Source organism: Cryptotermes secundus, unplaced genomic scaffold (genome assembly GCF_002891405.2).
Source record: "Cryptotermes secundus unplaced genomic scaffold, Csec_1.0 scaffold756, whole genome shotgun sequence".
Lineage (NCBI taxonomy): Eukaryota > Metazoa > Arthropoda > Insecta > Blattodea > Kalotermitidae > Cryptotermes > Cryptotermes secundus.
The window spans coordinates 121,842-141,045 of record NW_019723313.1 but is presented as its reverse complement, the minus strand read 5'-3'; the positions used below and the strand labels follow the sequence as shown (position 1 = coordinate 141,045).

At 45.8% G+C, this 19,204-nt stretch overlaps 1 protein-coding gene across 1 annotated transcript in view; it reads left to right on the top strand.

The window, feature by feature from the left end:
• LOC111861826 (nucleolar protein 4) overlaps window positions 1-19,204 on the top strand; it is a 586,825-nt gene that overhangs the window by 514,946 nt on the left and 52,675 nt on the right. The window contains exon 4 of the mRNA XM_023846723.2: window positions 4,431-4,482. Within this exon, the coding sequence (XP_023702491.2) occupies window positions 4,431-4,482 (52 nt within the window). The remainder of the gene's footprint in view (window positions 1-4,430; window positions 4,483-19,204) is intronic.

Genomic DNA, 19,204 nt, shown 5'->3' with positions numbered 1-19,204 from the left:
CGGGAGGTATTGGAACCCGCTATTCCAGTCTGAAGCCATACAGCGGAAACAGCAATTTATGTGGGCCTACATATGTTCTATTCGCCGCTTGCCCCAGGTCAAATTTTTGGGCCCACCCTCATCCCGTGTCAAGGGTGATGGCCGGAGCGTGAAGCTTAAAATATAGCTCGGTCTGTACGAGTACATCGATGTTGGGAAGGATGTGTAAAGAACGGAGCGATTTTCTGATGAATTAAGATACGGCTGAGGAATTTGCCTAGAGTGACCGAGGAAAACGACGAAGATCCTTAGACTAGTCTATGTCCTTGCCGAGATTCGAACCGTGCACCTCCCGCATACAAGTCTGAATCGTTACAGCTTGAACCGACTCGCTCACTGGGGTCGAGGTTAGGAACCAGTGGAGCCATGGGCGCAAAATGGCAGGAGAAAGAGACTTTATCAAATATTAACAACAAAAAGAGTATTATTTTTTTTCCTATCCTGAAAGTAGTTTTAAAGCAAATTATCTGGTATTCTCTCCATGGAAAATGAAACCCTTCCAACACCCATGAGTGGCGTTTTACCTCTGCTCCGCCAATACGTCTTAATGCTGTGGTGTTTGAACACAAGGATATTTTATCCTTTAAACACGTAGTCACAGTTTTTGTAGAAGGAAGTTTGAAGTTCTCTTCTCAACTTTTGAATTCAGGGACATTAACAAGATACATACATTTCTTCGTCGCCCGCCGGTACATGTGTACCGTGAGACCGTGATGCATTAAATCTCCTGTCTGACACTTAATTCCATTGTGCAATAAAATGTTTTGGAACGAGCTGGGAAAAACGCCACCTGTTGAACGCATCGCTATCAATTTCCCCGTAGCCGAACGAAGGAAGACTTGATATTGCCGAGAATATCTGCGATTTGCATAAAGCGTGCTTCCTGAGGCACTAAGCTGTAAAGCAGCCATTTGTAAACTGAAAGCGGCGCGCTCTTCATTGCAAATTTACGACTTACAAAACCCGATACAGTCAGAACATTGTAGTAATGACATCTACTGACAGTGGTTTGAGGAAACTAATTATTGGATTGTGTTAAGCAAAAATATCAGCATTTGAGGGATTCACAGAGCAAGGCCATATCACTGCTTATATTGTTGTCTTCTGGGATATCGCACCCTGCAGTCTGTTAGATCGTTACCGACGTTTAGGAGTAACATGTGTCCTCCTTAGGTTAGAATACGTTCGTCCGAAACGTCAGTTAACACATGAAGACAGTCATCTAATCTGCTCTGAAGATGGAGGCAGCACGTTCCTCCGAAACTTCGGTAATACCCAACCAGACTGCACAGCGTCACATCTAAAGAGGGAAATGTTTGTCTCGCAGTTTGTTCATTCTGGTCGCCTGCCGTGGCGAGGGCTATGTTGCAAGTTTAAGCACTTGAAGTTGGGTTTGATCTTCGGCCGGATGTCACTGCAGTGAGGCCGCACTCCAGGGCACCTGTCTCAACGTAGCCCGACTGAGAGAGAGAGCCCATGTGATTGCAACGTGGCTAGACCAGTATGGAAGCGGAGGTGCGTCGTAACTTTGCCTTCACAACCTTGCGCCTCCGTTCAGCTCCAGAGAGAGTTACCAGTCGTCATTGGCCAATGCCATTATTATTGTTTGGAGAGCTTACCTTCTCGGTTGGAACCAGAGACACGGTTTCAATTATCTTGTGCTTATTCAGATAAGCGGACCGCCTGTGTGCTTTAATGGTCAGAGTTCCTGGCTGCAGATACTGAGGTCACGAGTTCGATTCCCGGCGCTACCAGATTTTCTGAGAAGCAGTGGGTCTGGAACGGGGTCCACTCAGCCTCTTGAGGATAATTGAGGAGCTATTTCAAGGAAATGGCGGCTTCGGTCTAGAAAACCGAGATTAACGACCGTGAGGATTTTCTTTATTGTAGAAAAAATATTGTAAATAGAAAAGGCCCAGACAATGCCCATCCAGCCTTCTGTAGCACATTCTTATAATCTATAATAGCTGTAACCCCGCGATTCTTAATGTAGATCTTAGCCTAAATCTTAGAGTGTACTCTTAATAATCTGTACAGTTACTTCTGTTACTTTTGTTACATATCTATGACCGTGGGGATTCGTTACGCTGACCACGCGACACCCTCTATCCACTAAAGTTGGCACTAACTTCGCCGACAAGCGGCGGTCGCTCGGTCGGTATAGTTTGCGGACTAAAACCATGGACTATATTTTTTTGTTTATTCAGATAAGCCGGTACTCGTTACTTTCTCTCTTTTCATTTGTACTGTTAGTGGCCTGCGTTAGTTTATGAAGAAACAGTTGAATATGTAAGAAACAAATAAACTTTTTAAAAATAAATATTCCTAGGATCACCTCACCGCCATCTGTGAGCCTGGAGGTCTCACAGCCCTATGGACCTCCACGGCCTGTTACATGAATATGGCTTTACCTTGTACTCCTAGGTTCATATTGTCTCTGGGGCCTACCCAGTCTCCTAGCCAATGGGTACGGGGTGTGATTCCCCCTGGGGATAAAGCGGTAGGGCCGTGAAGCCGTGAAGTGCCGAAGTAAAAAATAGTGGAGCTATAACTCCACTCTGCCACATGCCTTCATGGCTGGAGCTATACCGCCACTCCCCCATTTGTTTTCATGGCCTGGTGGTTAACTAATTAAGCACAGGGACAACCTCACCTGTACCATCTAACTTGCCGTAGTTGTGCTTTGGCGACGGCACAGAGAATGCTGACTGTAGTTTCAGTTTGAAGGCGTCATTGGGCGTTCCCCTAAATGAGGTCATCCTCGGGACAGGCAGTGCACATCCCCGTGGGGCGGGCCAAGGCCCAACACGGTGCAAGGCGTGTCGCTAAGGCGAAGTGTCACCCGTGGAATGTTTGGGTACTTGTGTCATTGTTTTCGGGGCTACAGCACATGGCGGTTCTATTTACGGTGAAATGGCCCCGCCTTCACGAATTCCGGTTCGATACGCAACACGTCTTCAGTTCGACTGGATGTGGCAATTTCCTGAACTTCCAAAAAATTCAAATTGCAACACTGTCTCAGACTTCTCTGAGGATACATAGAATTATTGGGGTTTTGAAGTTTTTCCATCGTCCGGAATTCTAGGTAATTGAGGACACGACGTTCCGGACACTGGATCTGTGTCCGAAACGTCGTTTTCTGTATTACCTAAAATTCGTGATGATGGAAAAAGTCCAAAACCCCAGTAATTCTGTGTGTCATCCTCCATTGTCAGAACCCTTTAGAATCTGATGTCCTGGGAGATATACCTCCACCATTCTTAACCTCGGAACTGGATGTAGATGAGTAGTCAGCTTCACGCTTCTCCAGCTTTACCCTGGGATACACTCCCGGCCTGGACGCTGTGGTGAGGAGGAGCATGTGTAAGTAATGCCAATGTTGAAGAAAACGGGGCCCCTCAGATCTTCCGACAGACTCTGACATCTGAAAGTGTGTTATTCCACTAGTGCAGAGGGCTCTGTGTTATATAGCTCAGGGAGTTACGTGCGGGCTACTCGGTTTGGAGGCTCGGGTTAATTCCCACGTGACATCATATTAGAATAACTGTGGATGGTGGCAGGGGCTCCGTTATTTAGGGGTTTCTCTGCTTATCACCATTCCACCCTTAACCCTTATTCCTGCTCCCCGATATTTACGAGGCAACACATTGTAACAACCTCGGCGTGTAACTTTGGAGGGGTGGGGGTTAATTTGTGATTTGAACACTGTTGGTTACGGAGTTTCAATTTCTGAGAGCTGTAGCTGGTCACATTTTCATGGGAAAGAACAAAAATAAGTATACCTGGCAACAACTACATATATTCCTATCCAGGCACATCTGCCGTTTCAATTAATGCTCGTAATTCATGCAGCAGAGCTCTTCCTTACAAGCTGACAGTCCCTCAGCTAGTCAAGAAACTCACCGCATTTGCTGGAACCCGATGACCCATTACCGTACTCATAACTGGTATCCCCACGTATCCAGAACCGTATTTCTTTGAAGATTCATTTTAATATTATCCTACATGTTCCCGGGCCTTTAAAGTGCTTTCCTCTGAATAAAACGTTGCAAGTATTGATACACATCCGGCCAGTTCCTTGTTCTCATAATATTCAGTGGAGGGCAAGACCTACAAGTTCTAAAGCACACTCACTCTGTTCTTCCTCAGGGTGAGAACCCAAGTATGCACTGAAAAGATGAAGAAGACCATTGTCTCCGTACTGGGAACAGAGATAATTACACAAAGTTCACAGTGTATGTATAGCAACATACAGGCGCCTTTTACCTGACGCGCACTGCGAAATGCATTGGTTCCTTGTTTGTGTGCTCACCCTCTGCCACAAATAGCCTGCGACCTTGAACATTCACTGCTGTGCCTGTACTTGAACGGTGTTTTCTGTTTTATTTCAGGACAACGTGTCCACCCCCGAGCCTGATGCTGCAGATGACGACCACTTCCCAGGTAAGAGGCAAGTTACCCGCTGCTCAAGCAGTAGCACTGTGTACACTAACAGGAAAATGTTTCTGCCTACAACACGCCTTAATTCTTGTCGGGGTATCCACATACACAATGTTTCCTGCCGAGTTTTTGCAACTTGGAAGCCCAAGTTCTTTCCTATTAACCTCACGGTGGGTCCGTCAGGGTCTGTGATATGCCTCATTCCTACATATTTCTGTTGTCAGTATATTGGTAAGAGTTATTTTCCAGAATAAAGATGACCGGGAATTTCTTGACCAGAATAGCGACTATTAGCTTTTCTATATTCTGTGAAGTTGAGGTGTCATGGTACAAGAAGACAGAACATCATTCTGAACTCTGCGACATAGAATTTTGCTTTTTTGCACTTCNCCCCCCTTCTATCTCTTCCGAATTTGGACATCGCCTGCACGCGGTAGCGCAGTTGGTTGAGGCACCACTCTACAAGCCGGAAGGTCGCTGGCACGATTCCTCATGAGGTCATTTGATTTCTCAATTGACCTTATCCTTCCAGCCGCACTATGGCCCTGGGGTCGACTCAGCCTCTAACAGAAATAGGAATATTTCTGGGAGTAAAGAGCGGCCGGTCAGCGCTTAAGGCTGACAACCTCACCGCCATCTGTAAGCCGATTTTCTAGAAAATGTGGGAGCCTCGACGCCTCACAACCACATGGGCCTCCACGGCCTCTTGCTGGGGTAGCTTTACCTTTTACCTTTTTACGTCGCCTACAGATTACCGATTTTTAAAATAAAAATGACTACTAGAAAGGATGTCTCCAGGAAGGAGTACATACCGGAAGGGGGCTCTAAACAAAACGAGGATATGCCGGAATGACATTGAAGAGTATAAGGAGGATGTGAACAGGACTAAACTGGCTCATGATGGTATACAGTGGCGGACCTTGGTATTACAGAGTTGAGCGTCCTGATCCTGCCATCAGAAGCGCTACTTTGGTTAGCCAGCCTTGTCTTTCTATTAATTTTTTTGATATATTTTCGAGTTCGAATGTCACTTGGTGCCATGTTAGTGGGCCCCCTGTCTCCATGGCATGGCGCGTCCTCAGGTTGCGGATGGAGGAGACCCCGTCCAGGTATGGGGGGCAGCTGCGATGATACTAAATAAGTAGTCGCGGACAGCCGACAAAGAGTGGTCCTCCAGCTTGGGGTTTGGGCGTGGGCCTCCAATCTCCCCATCTCAAAAATAAGCTTGTTCTGAAAGATCACAAGAAGCCTCTCAGACCTGAACGGATTCTTTGGACAAACGGCCAAAATGAAACAAAATGGGCATGGGATTCGGTACTTGGAATGTTAGGAGCATGTACAGGGCAGGTTCGCTCAGGATAGTGGCGGAAGAAATCTCAAAATATAGATTAGATTTAGCGGGCGTACAGGAGATCAGATTGGACAGAGGTGGCATCGCACCAGCAGGAGAATACACATTTTTTTATGGAAAAGGGAATGAAAATCATGAATTAGGTACAGGTTTTTTTCGTACATAAGAGAATCGTATCAGCAATTTAAGAAGGTAGAGTTCGTTAGTGAGAGGACATCATATATAATACTAAAAGTTCGCTGGTGTGATATCATTGTTATGAATGTTCACGCCCCAACAGAAGATAAAATTGATGACATAAAGGACAGATTCTATGAAGAACTAGAACATGAATTTGATAAACTCCCGAACTACCCTATGAAAATTTTGTTAGGAGATTTCAATGCCAAAGTACGGAGGGAAGACACTTTGTCAAACCAACGAAGGTCCAGGAAAACCAGGTTGGACTGTAATTAAATGGGGCACATGAGCTGCTGGTCTATGCTGATGGTGTGAATCTGCTGGGTGATAATATACTCGTACGTAGGTAAGTCAATAAGTAAGTTACAAATTGATATAGAACTTAAACAAATAAAAGTACTGATTTGAAAAATGCTTTTATTTCTCAACATAATCTGCCTGTACATTGAGGAACTTGTCCCATCGTTTCACAAGCCCCTGAAAACCAGCAGCATAAAATTCTTTGGGCTGTTGTTGGAACCAGGCAGTGACTTCCATTTCTACAGCTTCATCGTCGGGAAAATGTTCAGCCGAAAGATGATGTTTAGGAGGGCCGAAGAAATGGAAGTCGCTTGGAGCAAGGTCGGGGCTATACGGAGGCCGCTCGAGGACTTCACACTTGAAATTTCGCAGCGTCTCATTTGTCTTTTTGGCAGTATGGGGACGCGCGTTGTCATGCAAGAGCAACACACCTTTGGTGAGGAGTCCTGGTCGTTTCCGTTGAATGGCCTTACGAAGTTTCCAGAGGATATTACAGTAGGTGTCGGCATTTACGGTTTGTCCTTGAGGCTTGATTGCGGTGAGCAGTATGCGTTTGTGACCCCAGAAGACTGTGAGCATCACTTTCCTGGAGGATGGGGTCACCTTAAACTTTTTTTTTTTTTGGCAGGCGACGCCGGATGTTTCCACTGCATTGACGCACGCTGTGTCTCGGGCTGGTAGTGGTGAACCCAAGACTCATCACCTGTGACAATTCGGGCTAGCATATCGTGTCCTTCATCGAGGTAGCGATTGAGATGCTGTAAAGCCAGACCCATTCTTTGCATTTTGTGTTGTGGGGTCAGCATGCGCTGCACCCAACATGCACAGACTTCGTGAAAACCTAACCTGTCATGCATTATGAGGCAGGCCATGCTGTGTGAACACGCCTGGTTCCGACAGCAGCCCAAAGAATTTTATGCTGCTGGTTTTCAGGGACTCGTGAAACGATGGGACAAGTGCCTCAATGTACAGGGAGATTGTGTTGAGAAATAAAAGCATTTTTCAAATCAGTACTCTTATTTGTTTAAGTTCTATATCAATTTGTAACTTACTTATTGACTTACCTTCGTAGATATTACAAAGAAAAACACGGAGACATTAATTGGCGTTAGTAAGGAGGTTAGTTTAGAAGTAAACACATAGAAAAGTAAGTATGGGTTGCATAAAAATTGGAATATACCAGACTATAATTTTTCCTGTGGTTCTGTATGGTGTGAAACTTGGTCTCTGACATTAAGGGAGGAACATATACACTGAGGTTGTTTGAGAAAAGGCAGTTGAAGAGAATATTTGGTCCGAAGAGATATGAAGTGACAGAAGGTTGGAGGAAAATGCATAATGAGGAGCTTCATAACGTGTTCTATTTTCTAAGTACAATTAGAAAGATCAAGTGAATAAGGATGGGATGCGCAGGGCATGTAGCACGAATGGAGAAGAGAGGAATACATATAGGATATTGATGGGAAGGCCAGAAGGAAAACGACCACTAGGAAGACCAAGGCATAGGTGGGTGTACAATATTAAACTGGATCTTAGAGAGGGATAAGATATAATGGATTGGATTGATCTGGCTGACGATAAGGACCAGTGAATGGCTCTTGTGAACACGGTACTAAACCTTCGGGTTCCATAAAATTCTGGGAAATTCTTGAGTAGCTGCACAGTTTTCGGCTTCTTAAGACGGGCACAGCTCCACGAGTGATGTCACTTGGAGCCACTTTTGACGCTGTGTACCTTCTTCAGCCTCGAATTCCTGGACACATCCAGTAGGGGGGAGGGGAGAGACTAAGTTGTTTGGGTCTAGTTCTCTGCGCATCGCAGGTTTCCGGGAAGGAAGTCACATACTTGGAGTGGAGTGGCGTGTAGCGTGTGGCGCCACGCTGCCCGTAGCGCCGTGGGCGATTTTAGATAGCCATTCAAGATCTAGGCTACCATCAACGATTATTTATATGATGCCATTTTAATGAGATTCGAAGAGGTGATCCCATGGTCCCGAGTTCAGTAAGATCGCCATGTAGAACGAAGCTCCTGTTTGTGTTTTAAAGTTGGTTTCGTAATTAGCACGAATGTCATAGGGACGCTTTTATGATGTTGCACATCCGGCGTCTGTAGACATATAAATGCTGGCGCCGGATACCACCAGACAAGTGTCATTTCTAAACACCGCATGTTTCGGTCGCTGATGTCCTTTATCAAGTGGATATACGCAAAATTACAAACACCAAACCAACAACCCCAGCACTAGGGACTGCAAAAGAGTTTCAAGTCGGTTCTTGCAACTGTCCATCCATCCATACATCCGTCCGTCCGTCTACAATCCCTGTGGGACTTGGTCTCATTTTCAGTTTCTTAATCTGTACATAGTCGTTAGGACTCCTTTGACGGGAAACCTACAGAGGACACCAGAAACACTGAATAAACGCACACAGACATTAATGCCTTGAGTTGGATTTGAACACATAATCCCTATGTTAGAATAGGCGAAGACGGTTCGTGCCTTAGATCACTCGGCCACTGTGATTGGCGGTTCCTGAAACTGCATAAATTTAGATACCAAAACAATCGCTTGTCGTTATAGAGATATGCATTTAGTCGGAAATTAAACCGCATCACCCTGTATAAGTTAGAGGTGCCCAAAGGGATGCGAGCGGACATGCCGTCGCACCGGATATAGAAACCATAGACGCTCTCCAATTTTTGTGATGAAGTAAATGCACTCTGCAGTGTGTTCTCATTGGATTGGTTCAAACTGGCCTTCTCCCGTCCATTCTTACGTGGAAATGGGGCGTTATTGTGGTATTGTTTCCATTGTTTTCCCGCAAACCGCGGCGTTGCATATCCACTCTGTTGATGGTAGCCTACAAATAGATTTATGGGTATTTTCCGCTCTTGCCTCTGTGCAGAGGATGTCTAGAGGGGTTTGTTGTGAAATCCTTGTTTTTCAGATTGGGGTCGTGTCCTTCCTATCGGGCGTGTTGCTTATTGTCGTCGGGATCTGTACGTTCAAGTGATGTTTATTTATCATGCGTGTGGAGAAAGTAAACACTTCTGTCCAGTACATGTTTCCGAAAGCACTAAAAGACCTAACGTTCCCGGATAGCTCAGTCGGTATTGCGACATGCTACGGGCCAGACGGCCGAGGTTCGATTTCGGCCAGGGGCAATAAACTTGTCCAGACCTAAACTGTCCAGTGGCTACCGGGGTCTGTTTCCCCGGATTATGGGGGTTGGTGCGTGTAGCTGATCTCTCACATGAATCTAATACTGAGGTCTGGAATGGTGGAGTTATACCTTCATTCCCCCATACGTCTTGATGCCATGGTGATTACTTATATAGGCACGGGGACAAGTTTAGTTTACCTTTACCCAATGACGTAAGAGTTTTTTATTGCCCTGGTTGAGTGAGTAATGCCTGTGCTTTGTGTTCGGGAGGTACCGGGTTGAAATCTTGACCAGGAGACAGGCTGCTTCGAATGGGTCTCATCGTCGTTTTTGTCAGTTCCTGAAGGCATAAATTGTATTGCCACATAGTAATTAGTCCTTCCGCCCGCACTGTGGCCCTGGAGTTGACTAAGCCTCTAACAGAAATGACTACCAGGAATATTCCTAGGGTCAAAGGACAGCTGGCGTGTGAGACTGACAGCCTCACAGCAGTCTGTGAGCCGATTGTCTAGAAAATGTGTGAGCCTCGACGTCTCGCAACCCGATGGCCTCCACGGCCTGTAAGCAGGGATGGCTTTTTAATTATATCGGTTATAGTAATCGTACCGCTCGCACTGGTCGCGCGGTCTAATGCAAGACGTGGATGTCTGTGTGCGTTTATTCTGTGTTTGTGCTGTTCCCTGTGTAGGTAGCGGCGTTGCGACTGGCTGATTTCCCGTCCAACAAGTCCTAACGACTGTCTGCAAGATTAAGAAGCTGAAAGGAAACGAAATGTTTCACGGATGCTCTATGCTCCAAGGGGGAGCAACAGGAATAGAGTTTAATATATATATTAATCTCTATTCCTGTTGCGCGTAAAGCTGACAACCTTATCGCCATCTGTGAGCCGATTATCTAGAAAACGTGGGAGCCTCGACGTCTCACAACTCTATGGGCCTCGAGGGGCCTGGTACAGGCATAGCTTTACTTTACTTTACTGTTTCTACTTGTGTACTTACTATACGTATATGTATAAGGCCACGCCATAGCTCAAGCGGTTAGTCACTGGCTTCCCACCGCCGCGGCCCGGGTTCGATCCCAGGTCTGGTCAAGTGGGATTTGTGGTGGAGAATGTGGCGCTGGGGCGGGTTTTCTCCGAGTACTTCGGTTTCCCCTGCCAATCTTCATTCCACCAAATTCTCCGTTGTCATAATCACCCGGTACAATAGGCCAATCAGTGGCCAATCAGATAGATATATTCAATTAGTGGGGGGTGGAGTCCAGCTGGGTCCACTCGGCACGACGGCCACTACACTTCACTACACAAGTACAAACAGTAAAGTAAAGCTATGCCTGTACCAGGCTCCTCGAGGCCCATAGGGTTGTGAGACGTCGAGGCTCCCATGTTTTATAGATAATCGGCTCACAGATGGCGATAAGGTTGTCAGCCTTACGCGCCGGGTACCCTTTACCCCCAGTTAGATTCCTGGTATTCATTTCTGTTAGAGGCTCTTCGACCCCAGGGCCATAATGCGACTTGATGTATTATGTCATTTGAAAAAATCCACCTCATCGGGAGTCGATCCCGCGACCTTCAGGCTTGTAGTATAGCTAGTAGAAGTAGTAGGAACAATAATCATGCACTATCATTCATAATTAACGGGATATCTTAAAGTAGGTCACGACCGCATCCCGTATTCTTTGCAGTATACGATTCACCAATCATCCTGCCCCTCTACGCCGTGACTAGGGCCTGCACCTGCACCGTTGAAAGCGTCAGTAAGTAAGTAAGTAAGTAAGTAAATTAATTCTCTCCGACTTTTCTCCGAGGTTGTAAGTCCCCAGCTGCCACGCTTTCGTATTTTTGTTGTGCGTATAATGACTGCTGCAAATGGAACACTCCGGTCTCCCATTGGCCAGGCCGACAGACAACAACACTGTATTTCCGTTATCTGTTTTTCTCTTAGAAGGAAAACAAAATGCGAGAATTTCTGCGACATTCAAAATCATGTCAAGTTGAACTAATTTCTCAATGTATGGTATCTCTCTGATCTTAATTCCTGCCGGAAGAGCGTGGCAGGCGTTCTGACATTTGTGAATTATGAGTAAAAAAACTTCTGCCCTGTTTTGCTTTATATTGTTCGTTTTATTTTGTACAAGGTCGGGGTAAATTTATTGAGCAGTGGAAAGCAAAACACTTTTCACTTCGTGACTTTTACAATAGCGATAATAGAATACATCTGCGGCCTGATTTTGCTATATTAGGTGCGCTTCTGCTCAAAGCAAGAAACATTTGTGTTGCGCCGCAAAACATTCGTAAAAAGAAACTATAATTTTGCCTTTGGTTCTGTATGGGTGTGAAACTTGGTAGCACGAATGGGGGAGAGGAGAAATGCATATAGTATATTGGAAGGAAAGAGACCACTGGGAAGATCAAGGCGTAGGTGGGTGGACAATATTAAAATGGATCTCAGAGAGAAATGGGATGGTATGGATTAGATTGATCTTGCTCAGGATAGGGACCGGTGGAGGGCTCTTGTGAACACGGCAATGAACCTTTGGGTTCCATAAAATGCAGGGTAGTTCTCGAGTAGCCGCACAGTTGTCATCTTCTCAAGAAGGGCTCAGCTCCATGAGTGAGAGAAAAAGAAAGAAGAACCACCTTTGTGGCGTCCGAAGCAGGTACCGTTTGCTTAGAGGGGTGTCAGTCTGTCATATACAAGTATACACATTTTCAGTTTCGTGTGTACTGGATGCCTGTATTGTATTGTCTCATGTTAGAGTGACCGGTAATTGTAAATACTGAACACTTACAGATTCATACTGATTCACACACTTCACAGTTCCTAGACTCTAGTGACTAGAGCACACACCCAAGACTTCTCAGCCAGTTGAGTCCTCACCAGTCTTCTGGTAACGGCTTCCAACAGTGGATGTTCCCCTTCTTCTGGGTCCGGAACTGTCCCCAGCCTCAGCTACAACACTCGACTGACTGAACCATCTCCACCCTCCTATTTTTTTTATTGCTAGTGGGGTGGGACTAAGTCCCTTGTACTGTGGCCACTTCTGGCCTATTGTACCAGCCCCAGATGATAGGCGAGGGTGATTGTGGAGAGGTTGGTGGAATGAAGATTGGCAGGGGAAACCGAAGTACTCGGAGAAAACCTGCCCCAGCGCCACTTTGTCCAACACAAATCCCACTTGACCAGACCCCGGGATCGAACCCCGGCCGCCGCGGTGGGAAGCCAGCGACTATCCGCTTGAGCTATGGCGCGGCCAACTCCACCACACTAACAGCCCAGTTTGTAATATCTCGGTATGGACGGCACTGAAAACTCCGTTCCTATTTTGCTGTTCACGGGCTGTTGCCTAGTAATGGCTGTTGTGTAGTTGTTTGTTTCGCGGTCGTTGCCTAGCAACGGGTCAACATGCTACAGTATTAATGACATTATGCCCCGTGAAATTTCTGCTGGGAATTGCTGCTGTTATCAACACTTATTATCAGAACGTAAATTTTCCCGTAATTTCAGTATTTTTTGAAGAAAGCAGTCTTCTGGGCTTTGGCGCCGTGTATATGTGGTGTTAACCGACGTTTCGGAGGAACGTATCGCCCCCATCTTCAGGGTTGAAGAAAAAGTATAGGTAAATCTGCAAGCGACAACACCGTGAGACACGGTAACGACCGTGTCTCACGGTGTTGTCGCTTGCAGATTTACCTATACTTTTTCTTCAACCCTGAAGATGGGGGCGATACGTTCCTCCGAAACGTCGGTTAACACCACATATACACGGCGCCAAAGCCCAGAAGACTGATTTCTTCATAGTCACCGCCGTGAAAGCCTCAAATCTTACATCAGTATTTTTTGTTTATATAAACAAACCATGAAAAATACCTAACCCCAGTAACTTCTGAAGTTCTGTACTGTACTGAACTAGTCAGAATACCATTATACACTGAGCGCTGCTGCTCTTCAGTGGTACGATATTAATTTTTTGGCAGAGTTGGCCAATGCAGTATCGACTCCACCGCTCCTGTTTGTTGCTGCCAGCAGTTCAGAATTATAGCTTACATAGCGACATATGAAGAAGTGTTAGCCTTGTGTACATGGGTGAAGCTGCTGGATAAAAGTAAAGTTATGCATGTGCTCAACGAATTAAGCACTACGCCGTGAAGGCGTATGGGGGGAGTGGAAGCTAATGGATACATGAGCAAATTAATTCCCACCCTCAGTCTTGGTCGGAAACATTTGAAAGGAAAAAATCAGCGTGGAAAGCGTACGAGCACACGGAACCATATTACTGAAATGCGATATGAGGGTGTGGATTGGATTAATCAGGCTGAGGGTAGGGACCAGTGGCGGCCTCTTCTGAACATACCTTTATGTTCCGCGGGAGAATGGCTGGTCTATGTCGGAGACTGTTCACTCTCCTGAATTAGTTTTTTTTGTCCGGAAGCCCCCGGTTTGATTCTCAATCGGTTAATCGGCTAGACAATTTCTTCGGGTTTCCTACAGGCAGAGAGACACCGTCTGTGGTCTAGTGGTCAGAGTTCCTTGCCACAGATCCAGAGGTCCCGCGTTCGATTCCCTGGACTACCATTTTTTCTGAGAACTAGTGGGTCTGGAAAGGGGTCCACTCAGCCTCATGAGGATAATTGAGGAGCTGTTTCAAGGAAATGGCGGCTCCAGTTTAGAAAACCGAGATTAATGACCGTGGGGAAACGTTGCACTGACCACACGACACCCTCTATCCGCAAAAGTTGGCACTGACTTCGTCGACAAGCGGTGGTCGCTCGGTCGGGATAGTTCGCTTGCGGACTAGAGGCCACGGAGTTCGATAGTTGTTTGTTTTTCCCCCCAGGCACATCTGTAATTCCAAATGCCTGGACCCGAAAACGGCACAGGATGGAATTGAATGTACCGTTTGCCATCGGAACTGCGTCTTGATGCTCTTGAAAGGCGAGATCTTGGTGGATGGCAGGAGGAAGGTCGAGACAAACTCAGTGACACTACGGAAGTAAACTGACCGGCTACTTGCCCGTACTTGCGCAACTTGGCTTGTTGAGCGATAAACGGACTGGCCAAGCACCAGATCGGACACAATGTAGGGCATTACCTCGAGACCAGTCTGCGCAATGAAAACCCGGGGATAAGCTCCTGTGAACTCATGACGAAGATTCCTTGTGTTTAACTGATCACTATGACGTGAAGATGTATGCAGAGGTGGAGGTAAAGTTCCATTTTCTCTTAACCCTCGGCAGATGATTGTTGAGCAATTTCCGAACGCATCACCTTCATTTCTTACATTTTACCAGCCACTGGAACTCTGAGAACAGGTAAAGCTATACCTGTACGTGGAGGCCCATAGGGTTGTGACACGTCGAGGCTGCCACATTTTGTATACAGTCGCCTCACAGATGGCGGTGATGTCAGCCTTACGCGCTGGCCGGCTGCCCTTTCCCCCAGGAATATTCCTGACGCTCATTTCTGTTAGGGGCTGAGTTAACCGCAGGACTCTAGTGCGCCTGGAAGGATTAACCAATTGAAGAATCCAGTGACCTCATCGGGAACAGAACACGCGACCTTCCGGCTTGTAGCATAGTGTCCAAACGAACTACGCTGAAAGGCGGGGGGGGAGTGCCCGTGCTGGAACAGTGCAGCAAGTAGGCTTGTTGGGCGACCGGCCGGAAGTAGAGCAGTCTGACGGGTTGGCCAAGCTTCGGACCAGACATCTCGGGAAGGAGCGACAGACAATACTGGACGGTGCGATCAACTGACAACATGAATAACACAGGATGCGCGCGCAAGTGGAGCCGGCCTCAAGCTTCTGAGAACAGAGTGAACCAGAAGGCTGCACGCAGGTGTCCATGGGCCACATAATGGGCATGAGGTTGCACCGAGCGGTGTGGCTCAAGCGGTGACATTTCTGATTCTAATTCCAGAGGTTTCCGATTCAAATCTCCGCCTAGTACCGATTTTCTTTTTGTCCTACTGAAGTCTTGCAGGCAGATCACGAGACATTTGCCTGTTCGTGCCGATAGTCACTGTGTAGCCGAGATGCTGATGCGACCGCTAAGTAACCTCTGTGCTTCTTGGTGCCGAGTGAAGGTTCCTAACAGAGTAATCTCCCCTTAAATTACTACAGCACAATTTTGCATGCATTTCTGTTAATGACCAGCGGTACCAGCCCATGAGTAGAGGCAGGAACTCTCATGACCGGACACAAATAGCCATACATACAAGACGTTCTGAGAAGAACGGATCATCTACTTTCCTTTGATACTACACCGACCGCATAGAAAATGACGCGTACAACAATATCTCAATTGTTTCGTGTGTATTCGTTGCCGCGCTAATGTTTTTACCGAGCCGTTGCCTAGCAGCTGTAGGCGGTTTCATACAAACGCACAGACTGTTGGGAGGGAATTATGAAGTACTCCGTTGAGATGGGCTCAGGTGCCATGATGTACATGCCAAGCTTCATAAAGATTGGTTCAGGCATTACAAAAGTTTATGGCGGAGGGGATATTAAGACGGCATGCTGATTTCATAAGCCAACTTTCCTTGTTTTAAAAAAATGAAAACAGGCTTATGAGATCAGCATGCTGTCTGTGCATCCCCCTTATCAACGTCTGGATGACTGAACCAATCTCTGTGACACTTGGTACGTATATCATGACATCTGAGCCCACCTGAACGGCGTTGCCTGTGTATCTATTCCTCTGTCGTTTCAAAGCAACGGCTCGGGAAAAAATTTAACGCGGCAACGAATACACGCAACAATAGAAGAATTTTTGGCCCCGTCGTTGTCCTTGTGGTCCGTGTCATATCAGAGGAAAGAGATGATTAGTTCCTCCCAGAAATTCTTGTGTTTCAAAATAAGGAACGTAGTCTGGCTACAAAAGGGGAAATATTAAGGCACCAACGGGATTCGAACCAGTGACCCCAGTGTCTGAGCAAGACATCATGCCGCGGTTCTTAACGCTCCACATGCTGTGACAGCGAGGTTGTAGCACCGTCAGATGGTGACGTAGAGTGTTACGTCATCATTAGCAAGGTATTGGAATCTTTTTTTCAAGATACTTCTGGCATTCATGCACCTGTGGGAAGTTCGGATGTACTTACACATGGTTTGTTGTCCAGGCAAGGCGTTGCGTATATCTCAAGCAGTCCATACATTGTCGTTCAATAGCGGAAGGAAGGTACGCAAAACCTTGTGCAACTTATAGGTATTTGCGAAATAAGCAAATTTACCAGAGCCGTTTCTAGACAATGGCTCTGTAAACATGTCCCTGTGGCAACGAATATATATATGCAACAATTGAAGTATTTTTGGAAACTGGGCGTTTCTGTGTGGTCCGTGCTGAGATGTCATAAGCAAGGGACACGGTTGGTAATTAATTCCTTGAAATTGAGAAAGGCCTGCGGAATTGATGGCACTCCAAATCAGTGCTTCAGGTACCTTCCAAGAAAGTCGTTGGTATGCATGACACATTTATATAATCATTGCCTTCGGCTGTCCCATTTTCCAGAGTCTTTCAAGCAAAAGTCATAACGTAAGCGAAACCCTGTAGGGACCAAAAATTCCTCAAAGTTTACGTCCATTTACCTCCCGTCCACAACAGGCAAACGATGGTTTCCGTGCACGTCACAGGACGGCATTGCAATGTACGAGGCTAACGGATCACGTGACCCATAATTTCAACAACAAAATGTCTACGGCCGCGGTGTTCTTGGACATCGAAAAGGCCTTTGATATCACATGACACTCTGGCTTGCTGTATATGTTATCTAGATTGGAATTTTCGACCAGTTTGATCAAGCTCATTAGCTCCTTTTCTTTCACAACGCAAATTCAGTGTTTCGGTAGAAGGCTAAATGTCTACGCCAAGGGAAATGGGAGCAGGGTGCCTCAAGGTTCTGTCCTGTCTGATGCTCCCCCCAAACACTTGGTGTACGTAGCCCTCCTCACCGACGACACCTTTCTGTACGCGACAGATCGCAAGGAGGGTTTTGTTGTTAGAAGACTCCAGCGCGGTCTCAGCTCAATGGAGACCTGGTGTGAGCGCTGGAACATAAAAATGAATGAAGATAAGACTCAGGGGATCTACTTCTCTCGCAGTCGTCGCCCGTCTTGTCTCATCTTACTTTGAATGGAAGATATATCCATTTGTAAATTGTGTAAAATATCTCGGTGTAATCTTCGATAGGAGGGTTACATGGAGATTACGCATAGAAATGATCGAAACCAAGGCTTCCAGAACATTTATTAGAATACATTCCCCATTCAGAAGTGAGCAGTTGAGCACTAACATTAAACTGACCCTCCACAAAGCTCTCATTAGATCCGTAATGACTTATGCTAGTCCCGCCTGGGAGTTTGCGGCAGACACCCATCTACTGAAATTGCAGCGCCTGCAAAATAAAGTTTTCGCACCATTTAAAATTTTCCAAGGTTCGCGATTTGCACATGACGAAGAGGAATGCACGTAGGATAGTGGTGGGAGAGCCAGAAGGAAAGAGACTACTAGGAAGACCAAGACGTAGGTGATTGCACAGTATTAAAATCGATCTTAGAGACGTAGGATGGGATAGTATGGATTGGATTGATCTGCCTCAGGACAGGGACGAGTGGAAGGCTTTTGTGAACACGGTAATGAGCTTCCAGGTTCCATAAAATGCTGAATAGTTCTTGAGTAGCTGTACAACTGGCGGCTTCTGAAGACGGGCTCAGCTCCATGAAGTTCATGGTTTATGCTAAATGTCTTAGAGTGTATACACTTTTTCACCTTACTCTTCACTTCCACACTACATGTTTCAGCACTAATGTGCCATCTTCAGGTGTCTTTATGCACGTTAAACTATTGTACTGCATGCCATAATGTCTTCATTCTAAAATGACTAAAATCTGTATTCGTCATATATGTCGATGAATTCTAAATAATAAAACTTTTCAGGATTCATCCTACGTCGCACTCAAACACGCGAAGTTAGTTACATGTTCCCACCAGTCTATAGTCCAGAGGTGGGAAAACTTAGAAGGTCGAAATTAGGATTACATTTGTTTTGCCAGGCCGGAGAGAGACCAACGCTGTGTTCTTTAAAGTATTTTTAATCAGCGAAATAAATAATTACTGCAGCAGGAATTACGTGATCGACATGTATATATATATATATATATATATATATATATATATATATATATTGTGTGTGTTATGTTCCGTTGGAAAAACACGTTACTACATCGCTTGAGAAATTGTACGTGTATTTTTTAATTTAAAGTTAAAATAATATAGGAAGATTTTCAGAATAGTTTTGTGGGCCGTAATTTGCTAACACCGAAGACTGCGCTGCTTATAAATATGAAGAGGGAGGGGGGTTGCCGTTACACAAACAAGTGTTTTTATTTAACAATTGAAAATATGTTTCGGCCGTGATCAAGCGGTCGTCATGTGTGATTCTTGAGGAAATCCGCTAATGCCGACAGCACATGAACTGCAGGATATACTCGTAGACAGCGCCTTCCCCCGAGAGGTAGGCAACAAACTAGCAGCCACACGATGTTTACCCCAGAGAACATAAAACTTCTACCAGTATATCTTATTTGTAATCTGCAGTTGAAACAGTGTAGTTAAATAACTCATAAACCAACCCAGGGACTGATTAATATGTAGACATAACTATATTTGGCGTGGGACATTTGCGTTACGAACCGCGCATGTGCATGCGCAAATGGGCATGCCTACAGTCTACTG